Raw genomic sequence first — 10598 nt, 5'->3', positions numbered from 1 at the left:
AATATTAAATGTTCACCAAATGGTATTTGATAAATGTTCTTTGTATAAGTTCTAAACACTTTATCATCATGGGAGAAGAAGTGGAGGAGTATAAATACCTCGGTGTTCACCTGGACAACAGGCTGGAGTGGAGATGCAACTGTGAAGCCATCTACAAGAAGGGACAGAGCAGACTGTACTTCTTGAGGAAGCTCAGGTCCTTCAGTGTTTGCTGCATGTCTTCTACTCTGTTGTGATCTCTTCTGCCATCAACTGTTGGGGTAGCAGTGGAGCCAGGGAGTTAAAACAGCTCAACAATCTAATAAAAAGGCTGGCTCGGTTCTGTTCTAACTCCCGTGGAAAGAACATTATGGAGAACCCTGAGCATCCTCTTCATGAGACTGTCGTACAACAGAGTGTCTTCAGTCAGAGGCTTCTTCAGATCTGCTGTAAGACGGACCGCTACAGGAGATCCTTCCTGCCTACAGCCATCAGCATCTACAACAGCTCTTTGAAGAAACCTGCATTATTTGAGCTACAACATTTAATTTGCCTTTTGGATGAATAAAGTATTTTTGAATTTGAATTGAATAGATTTCAGTAATTAGCAAAATATCTGTTATTTGACCTATAATATTCCTTATTTCAGCCAAAAGGTCTGGTTTGTTATTGTAGAAAATAATATTGTTTTATATCATAAACAGTCTGAAAAGAAACAAAATACATCTTGTCTTTTCAAAAATGAAACCTGTAGTTAAATTCTTAAATTTATAAAACAATTATTTTTATGTTTAGTATATCCATCTGATTTGGCTCAAGCTAAAAAAAAAAAAAGGCATGTGCTGAGCGATCAAAATGATTTCTTGCATATGTATACAGTGCAATGACAATGATTTCCTCAGTTACAAATTTCTTCTGTTTTTGCTTTTTTGTCACACTTAAATGTTTCAGATCATCAAACTAATTGTATTATCAGACAAAAAGCAGTTTTCAGATTTTATCTGCAAAGAAAAAATAGCTGTCTAAACCAACCTGGCTCTATGTGAAAAGGTAATGGCTCCCCTTACTGGTATGGCTAGGGTCACTGTCCTTTTGGAAATGTCAATTTTTGGCCACGATTTAACTTCTTGACTGATGTCTTGAAACGTTTCTTTAATATTTCACGCTTTCTGGTGGTGATGTCATTACTAGAGTGATCTCTCTGTTCTTAGCTGTTGAAGCTCTATTAGTCCACTTCTACCACACCATGTTTTTTTGTTTTTTTAGCAAAATCAGTTCTCTTTTATTGACATGATTTTCACCATTCTCTTTTTCAATTCTGGAGCCGCCCCCCCCCCCCCGCTTCTTTTCATAGTATTGAACTCTTTGATTGACTCTTTGTTTGTGGAGTTTCCACTCAACAACAACTGTCACTATGTTTTGCAAACTACAGACATACATCTCAGATTTTTTTTATTTGAAAAAAAAAAAGGAAGAAAATTTGCAAGTAAATTACAGTAAAGTAGTTCAGACAAAGATTAGTGTTTGCGGGCTACAGAAGATCGGTGGTGTGCCTCATTCTTCCAGAAAGTCTTCAACTAGTTTGTTGAATTCCTCAGCATACCTCAGGTGAAGATTATGCTTTCCCTCTGGAATTAAATACAACCTAAATAAAAAGGGACACATATCGTTGTAGCTCAAATTTCAGGATAAATTTAATGCGCTAAAAGATTATTGTTTAAAACATGGTCTCACCGTGACCCTTTTATGTTTTTGTGGAGGTAGTGAGGGTGGAAGCTGGGCACCATGGGGTCTTTCTCTCCATGAATGATCAGGGTGGGACAGCTGATCAGCGGTAGAAGTTCCATGCAGATACTTCCTAAACATGAAATGTAAAAGGCATCATTTCAGCTTAAAACACAAAAAAGGCAGCAAAATATTCCCTCTTTTGTTTTATGGTTTTAAAGAGAATAGGCAAAAAATGGGTCCACCTTAGTTAAAGTTCGGTTGTTATGCGTCTTGCAACATGGAGTCCTCACCTTCTGGTCTGTTAGCAAACTGAGCAATGCCATCCACCCAGTCCTCCCATATTTTAGCAAACGCTTGAACTCCGTACACTTCCTCCATGGGCTGCCGCATCCTTGCACTCCACTTGGAGACGTCACGGACCACTGGGAGTTCCCAGGAATAAAAAAAAGCAGTCATTCAACAGGTAAGAAGCAGAGGCCTACTTTTACACCAGCAACTATTCCAGACAATAAAAACTGGAGTACTGTTGTAAAGCTTGAGGTCATCCTGAGAAACGAAGGCATTAGATCCCCAGACAACCATCTTTTTTATCAGCTCAGGGTTCCTTGCAGCTGCAATCAGAGCAGTGATTCCCCCGTCGCTCCAACCCAGCAGAGAGTACTTCTTAAAGCCCATAGTCTGCCAGAAAAATATAAAAAAAATACTAGAAACAAAATAACAAATAAGGAACTTGCACTTTTTAAAAATATTGTCAAAATAACTTTCAAAAACAGTATAGATTTTTGTGTGATAGTCTAGCTTTCTTCTCCCACACCACTCTGATAAGTGCAATTATTAACGCTTTATATAGAAGACAGCCATGTTGGATTTTGTGTTCAAGACAAAGAAACTTCAAATGGAACCCGTGAACTCTTGGGCCAAACTTACAATAAGTTTCCCCAAATCTTTCTTAATGTAATACTGGATTAACTTCAGCATAAGTGGTATTATGAACATATCTTTTAACTTTGATTATTTACCCCAGAATCCCTCATGAAGAAAAAAATATCGAGGCACGTGACGTCGCCCGCTACGGCGGAGCCGGGGTCCCACCCTGGAGCCGGGCCTGGGGTCGGGACTCGTCGGAGAGCGCCTGGTGGCCGGGTTGCTCCTCACGGGACCCGGCCGGGCCAAGCCCGAACGAGAGACGCGACGCCATCCCCCAGTGGGCCCACCACCTGCAGGGGGAACCGTGAGGGACCGGTGCAAAGAGGATTGGGTGGCGGACGAAGGTGGAGACCTCAGCGGCCCGATCCCCGGATGCTTAGGCTGGCTCTAGGGACGTGGAATGTCACCTCGCTGGGGGGGAAGGAGCCTGAGCTTGTGCGGGAGGTCGAGAGATATCGACTAGAAATAGTCGGGCTTGCCTCCACGCACAGCGTGGGCTCTGGAACCCATCTCCTTGAGAGGGGTTAGACTCTGTTCTACTCTGGAGTGGCCCACGGGGAGAGGCGGCGGGCTGGTGTGGGTTTGCTTGTTGCCCCCCAGCTCAGGCGTCTCGTGTTGGGGTTTACCCCAGTGGATGAGAGGGTCGTATCCCTGCGCCTTCGGGTCGGGGAGAGGTCTCTGATTATCATTTCAGCCTACGGGCCGAGTGGCAGTGCGGAGTACCCGGCCTTCTTGGCGTCTCTGTCGGGGGTGCTGGATAGTGCCCCTCCCGGGGACTCCATTATTCTGCTGGGGGACTTCAACGCCCACGTGGGGAACGACAGTGACACCTGGAGAGGCGTGATCGGGAGGAATGGCCTCCCCGATCTGAATCCGAGTGGTGTTTTGTTATTGGACTTCTGTGCTAGTCACGGATTGTCCATAACGAACACCATGTTCAAACATAAGGGTGTCCATCAGTGGACTTGGCACCAGGACACTCTAGGCAGGAGGTCGATGATCGACTTTGTTGTCGTATCATCAGATCTTCGGCCGCATGTTTTGGACACTCGGGTGAAGAGAGGGGCTGAGCTGTCCACTGATCATCACCTGGTGGTGAGTTGGATCCGCTGGAGGAGGAGAAAGCCAGACAGACTTGGCAGGCCCAAGCGCATAGTGAGGGTCTGCTGGGAACGTCTGGCGGAGCCCTCGGCCAGGGATGTATTCAACTCCCACCTCCGGGAGAGCTTCGACCAGATCCCGGGGGATGTTGGAGACATAGAGTCCGAGTGGACCATGTTCTCCGCATCTATTGTCGATGCTGCTGCCCGTAGCTGTGGCCGTAAGGTCTGCGGTGCCTGTCGCAGCGGCAATCCCAGAACCCGGTGGTGGACACCGGCAGTAAGGGATGCTGTTAAGCTGAAGAAGGAGTCCTATTGGCTGTGGTTGGCTTGTGGGACTCCTGAGGCGTCTGACGGGTACCGTGAGGCCAAGCGTGCGGCGGCCCGGGCTGTGGCAGAGGCAAAAACACGGGCCTCGGAGGAGTTCGGTGAGGCCATGGAAAAGGACTACCGGTTGGCCTCGAAGCGATTCTGGCAAACCGTTCGTCGCCTCAGGAGGGGAAAGCAGTGCTTCGCCAACACTGTTTATAGTGGGGGCGGGAGACTGCTGACCTCGACTGAGGACATTATCGGGCGGTGGAAGGAGTACTTCGAGGATCTCCTCAATCCTGCCATCACACATTCCGTGGTGGAAACAGAGGCTGGGGACTCGGGGTCGGACTCTTTCATCACCCAGGCTGAAGTCACCGAGGTGGTTAAAAAGCTCCGCGGTGGCAAGGCTTCGGGGGTGGATGAGATCCGCCCTGAGTACCTCAAGTCTCTGGATGTTGTAGGGCTGTCATGGTTGACACGTCTCTTCAACATTGCGTGGCGGTCGGGGACAGTGCCTCTGGACTGGCAGACTGGGGTGGTGGTCCCCCTTCATAAGAAGGGTGACCGGAGGGTGTGTTCCAACTACAGGGGGATCACACTCCTCAGCCTCCCTGGTAAGGCCTACGCCAGGGTATTGGAGAGGAGAGTCAGACCGATAGTTGAACCTCGGCTTCAGGAGGAGCAGTGTGGTTTTCGTCCCGGCCGTGGAACACTGGACCAGCTCTATACCCTCTAAAGGGTACTTGAGGGTTCATGGGAGTTTGCCCAACCGGTTCACATGTGTTTTGTGGACATGGAGAAGGCATTCGACTGTGTCCCTCGTGATGCCCTGTGGGGGGTGCTCCAGGAGTATGGAATCGGGGGCCCTTTACTAGGGGCCATCCGGTCCCTGTACGAGCGGAGCAGGAGTTTGGTCCGCATTGCCGGCACTAAGTCGGACCTGTTCCCAGTGCATGTTGGACTCCGGCAGGGCTGCCCTTTGTCACTGGTCCTGTTCATAACTTTTATGGACAGGATTTCTAGACGCAGCCAAGGGCCGGAGGGGGTCGGGTTTGGGGACCAGTGGATTTCGTCTCTTCTTTTTGCAGATGACGTGGTCCTGCTGGCCCCCTCTAGCCAAGACCTACAGTTTGCAGCTGAGTGTGAAGCGGCTGGGATGAGGATCAGCTCCTCCAAGTCCGAGGCCATGGTACTCGACCGGAAAAGGGTGGCTTGTCCTCTTCAGGTTGGAGGGGAGTTCCTGCCTCAAGTGGAGGAGTTTAAGTATCTCGGGGTCTTGTTCACGAGTGAGAGAAGAATGGAGCGGGAGATCGACAGACGGATCGGTGCGGCTGCCACAGTAATGGGGGCGCTGTGCCGGTCCGTTGTGGTGAAGAGAGAGCTGAGCCGAAAAGCAAAGCTCTCAATTTACTGGTCGGTCTACGTTCCTACCCTCACTTATGGCCATGAACTTTGGGTCATCACCAAAAGAACGAGATCCCGGATACAAGCGGCTGAAATGAGCTTCCTCCGTAGGGTGGCCGGGCACTCCCTTAGAGATAGGGTGAGGAGCTCGGCCATCCGGGAGGGGCTCGGAGTAGAGCCGCTGCTCCTCCACATCGAGAGGAGCCAGTTGAGGTAGCTCGGCCATCTATACCGGATGCCTCCTGGACGCCTTCCTTGGGAGGTGTTCCAGGCACGTCCCACCGGGAGGAGGCCCAGGGGACGGCCCAGGACACGCTGGAGGGACTATGTCTCTCGGCTGGCCTGGGAACGCCTTGGGCTCCCCCTGGAGGAACTGGAGGAGGTGTCTGGAGAGAGGGACGTCTGGGCGTCTCTGTTGAGTCTGCTGCCCCCGCGACCCGGTCCCGGATAAAGCGGCAGACGACAAGTACGAGTACGAGTATTTACCCCAGATTTAATTGACATTTTCACAAAATCTCAATTATTAAAATTGCCAAAGCAGAACAAAACAAGCTGCATAAAAGATACACTATTATATTTACTATTATATTTATTAATTAAGAGGGTTTTTTTTGCATTTCTTCCCTTTCTGTTGTGTTCAATCTGGCATCTCCTGATGGTCATAATTATTTCCATCTCTGAAGTTGTGAAATATTTAAAAAAACATTAGAAAGACAGAAACCAAGCAAAAGGCAGCCAAAGGTTGCTGAAAAATAATGATGTATTGACGTGTTCCACATGTAACCCATGAATACGTTACACAATGGCTACAATGGCTGAAGTCATAAAATAAAGATTCATGTGGCACTTTAACCAAGGATTTTAAAGCACTTAAAATTACAATTTATTAAAAATAATTAATATTCTGGCTACTCGGTGGTGCAGTTGGTAGCACTGTTGCCTTGCAGCAGGAAGGTCCTAGGTTTGACTCCCAGCCGGGGGTCTTTCTGTATGGAGTTTGCATGTTCTCCCCATGCCTGCGTGGGTTATTACCGGGTACTCCGGCTTCCTCCCACAGTCCAAAAACATGACTGTTAGGTTAATTGGTCTCTCTAAAATTGCCCTTAAGTGTGAATAAGTGTGTGCATGGTTGTTTGTCCTGTATGTCTCTGTGTTGCCCTGCGATGGATTGGCGACCTGTCCAGGGAGTACCCCACGTCTCGCCCATAGACTGCTGTACATGGCACCAGCTCCCCTGCAACCCACTATGGAATAAGCGGTATAGAAGATGAATGAATATTTAATATTCTGACAATCAGGTGACGTTCAACTTTCTCCTTTCGTTCTGACTAATGTAGTTTCCCTGATGTCCATTAGCAGGCACCATTCATTCATTGTCTAAAGCCTACCTTGAGGGGTCATTGGACAAGAGATAGGGTTCATGAAAGACAGGTCACCACTCAGGCACAGGGGAACACAGACACAAACAGGCCAAAAAAACCCTGCATGAACACAGTCAGACCTAGAGGCAGTTTAGAGAGACCGATTGGCCTAGCGTGCATCCATGTTTTTGGACAGTGGGATGCAGGAGTACCCGGAAAAAACACCACAAATGCCCAAGGAGAACAATGTCACCTGTGTGTCAAATATAGCGGCAGGGAGTAATTCAAGTGAATTCATACATTACAAATTGATCATATTTATCAAACAATGCAGCTAATTGCAGTTTATTTTAAAAATCAGTTAAAACGGTTTCTGTCTAAGGAAACCCAGCAGATAGCATGGAGTCACTGACTTGCATTCAATCCCATTATTATTTTTTCTTGTTCTACTCCAGACCCTCCTGATACAGATTCCTGATACAGATGCCAAATGCTGTATTTATTGGAAATTGATTACAGCACCCAGAGGAAGCCTCTTTATGGTTAAGTGAGGTGATAGTTTACCTTCATCAGATCAACTCCATCCTTTGCATCCCTTTCAAAGAAGTCAGAAGGGAAGTCTCGATCTGGGGGACGGGACTGTCCATATCCGCGGGGATCCCAGCCAACCACAGTGAAGCATTCTTTGTTCAGAGACTTCAACTGAGGACCAAAATCTGTTTTTGTGCTCCCTGTGGTAATAATGTCAAATCTATTTTACACAAGGTCTTGAAGCATATCAGCGGGTTTGTAGGTGTGTAGTGCTGTGTTTACCTAGAGCACCAGGAAGCAGAAGAACAGCATGCTTCCCTCTTCCTGTTTGCTCGTAGTACAGATCAATGCCGTTAACACGCTGCCTGCCAGAGGACACCGAAGAGCTGCAGTGAAACAAAGGTGTATCAGAGCAAACAAGAGAAGAGATGCTTAAAAAGGTGCTTGGATCTGAAGGATACATGATCTGATCATAACATGGTAGTCGGATTGTTTCGTAGCGTAGAGAAATAGAATATTATCAAAATAATCTTGTTGAGTTCAGAAGTAGGTGTTTGGACTTGTGTAAGTGATCAAAACATTTTGCAGGGTAAGATTCTCACATTTTTCTGAGTTCTTGGATGAGATATTAGAAATTGTAAAGTAATTCTAAATGTAATACAGTGTCATGTAAACATTTTCAGCCACTGCTCTGTTAAAAGATTAAAAGAAAGTCTTTCTGCTTAAAGTTGCTTATAATATTTTTACGTGTTTTATATTGTATTTTACTCTTGTTGCTCGTAACTTATTTTATGTGTTCATCGTGTATGCTGTACATATTTGTTTAGCGCTTTGGTCAGCTGTGCCATTTTTAAAGCGCTTATAAATAAAGTTGGCTTGGCTTGGCTAAAGGTTCCCACGTGTTCAGCTGCTGCACTCTTGTTAAAGAAACAGGGATTACTTAAGACACATGTACATTGATGTACATGCAATCCTGCGTTATTATATTTTAAAAAACTGTTTCTATTCGTACTAGGACATTTACTGTTTTTTGCACAAATGTACACAAACAATTACAGCTGGATTATGAAGTATGGCTTTACACTGCAGGATTTCTCAAATTACAGTATTGTTAAAAAAAATTAAAGAAGAAAATCAAGAAAAACACTTCCAATTTGGTTGTCTGTGTATTTGAGTTGGTGACATCACAAAAGGAATGAGAATCAAGGTGATCACCTGTCATTTGTAAACATTATGGTGAAGAAGTGACTTGTTAGATTTTGACATAGACTGTGAATAATTTAAGTTAATTTTAGTGGCACCTAATGTGTTTGAGCTAGAATTAGCCCCCCATTACCTCACAGGCAGTGACAGTGCATGCAATCAGAACTTGTAGTACATCACTCTTTTTGTTTGAAAAGGGTTTTTTTTGTTTTTTTTTCTCATACTTCTTTACTCTAGTGTTGACTGCTCTTCTGTAGGTGCATACATGCAGGGCTAACTGGTAGGACTAGGGTAGTTACAAGTCTGTCTATACTAGTGACTATTCATAGTGGGAAGTTCGGGAAAGATTGGGACTTGAAAATCATCTTAATTGAACTCATCAACCTGACCATATTGTTTTTATATAAGCTTGGCTCCAAACACTGCAGAAGATCTTTGATAAGGAAATCTAGATATTTATTGTTTTCTTTTATGATCTGGTTCCATCTGTTTTATTGTGTCAAGTTTTCCTAAAATCCACACAGTGTTTCCACGTATGGTTCAAACACCTCTGAATGACAGGTTTTATAAAAAAAAAAACCAAACAAACATGTGAAATAAGAAAAAAAAAAAAAACAGAAGAAATATAAATTAATGTAAAGATAACATAATAAAAAAATAAACATATGAATCCCCAATAAAACCACAGCAGGTTAAACTTTAAGGGAGTTTGTATGGGTTAATCGTGCATTTATAGTCAAGCAATGACTGAAGAAATAGCGCCATCTAGTGGACTGAAATAAAGCCATCATTGGGGTAAAAACAACACCGAACGAAAGACGAAGGCGCAACTAAAAAGACCTGTCCAAAAGAACTCCCTATTTGTTGTTGTGGCAGCTTGAAGAACCGTGTACATAAAACTTCATGTCCCGCTGAACGCAGTGCAAAGAGTTACCAATACGGCCGTGACGCTTCCACGATCTTCCTGACGTCCGTGCTGCATTTAAGCAAACGTCTTCCAAACAAAAGCAAGGCCATTCAGTCAGTCGGCGGTGCAGCCACACGGTCGGCTGCTGCACCTTGGATCGAAGCGGTTAAAGATTGTTCACAATCCACTCAGTCGTCAGCTGCATGTTGGTGTTTTTTAAGGAAGTCCAGGCCGCAGGAGTGAGGTTGGCGCTGTTCACGTCAGGGAAACTTAAACGAAAGTACGAGAAAGAACAAAAATGTTTGGTTTACTTTATTTCTATTCCAATCCAGAAAAAGATTTCATAATTAAGCTTAAGTTCTGTGCATTACTAAAGTTTAGCATTTTAAGTTAGGTTTTGTAGCTGATAAATAAATTAAACTCTAACATCAATCCAAGATTTTTCATGTATTTAAAAATGTATTTTTGGTGTGGGGATTAAAGCAAGTTCAGGTTAATTTCAATTATTAAATAATAATTTATAGCAAATATAACTTTAGGTAACTTTACAGGTATACCATTAAATACAGAATTATTCATATCACTGGCAGATTTTAGTTAGAAAGGTATTTTTACCAGTATATTTCTTCTGACTGGAAGTGGCCCACCCAGAGTGGCCCACAACCTAAATGTGCTAGAGAATCTGAGAGAGTTGAAGATTAGGATAATGGAAAGGAGATATTACAACCTCAAAGACTTTGAGCTCTTTGCAAATAATAAATCATCAAAGTACCTGTGTAAGCGTGCAAAAAACTGACCAGCAGTTAAAAGAAGGTTTTGACTGTTGCAATACCAGTAAAGGTTTTTCCACTCGTTTCTCAGAAGGACATACGTAATATTGTTTTTTTTGGGGAGGAATGTTTCCTTTCTAACCAGTATCAAACTTCTTGGTTGAATGAAAAATACTTTCAAATAGAAATCTGGTAGTGGTACAAATAGTTTTGGGCTTAATTGCATATAGCTAAGAAAGTTAACAAATTGCATTAAACATTTGCAATTATCACTCAGTTGGAAGGAACCACTTCCTTTTAATAGGGAAGAACCCAGCAGAACAGGCTTATTATGAGCATCCATCTGTCTTAACTGGCCAACAGCTGAGAAGACAGA

General features: G+C 44.5%; 1 protein-coding gene across 1 annotated transcript; it reads right to left on the bottom strand.

The window, feature by feature from the left end:
- Positions 1-1414: 1414 nt before the first annotated feature.
- On the bottom strand, positions 1415-9721 carry bphl (biphenyl hydrolase like). Its single transcript, XM_047373926.1, has 7 exons — positions 9480-9721; positions 7625-7728; positions 7376-7542; positions 2232-2385; positions 1998-2129; positions 1714-1837; positions 1415-1624 (listed from the first exon to the last, which is right to left on the bottom strand). Exons 1-7 carry the CDS (start codon positions 9560-9562, stop codon positions 1534-1536), a joined length of 855 nt encoding a protein of 284 aa, XP_047229882.1. The 5' UTR covers positions 9563-9721; the 3' UTR covers positions 1415-1533.
- Positions 9722-10598: the final 877 nt, after the last annotated feature.

The sequence above is a fragment of the Girardinichthys multiradiatus genome, chromosome 9, assembly GCF_021462225.1.
Source record: "Girardinichthys multiradiatus isolate DD_20200921_A chromosome 9, DD_fGirMul_XY1, whole genome shotgun sequence".
Classification (NCBI taxonomy): Eukaryota; Metazoa; Chordata; class Actinopteri; order Cyprinodontiformes; family Goodeidae; genus Girardinichthys; species Girardinichthys multiradiatus.
The sequence above is the reverse complement of the archived record's forward strand: the minus strand, read 5'-3'. Positions and strand labels throughout refer to the sequence as shown.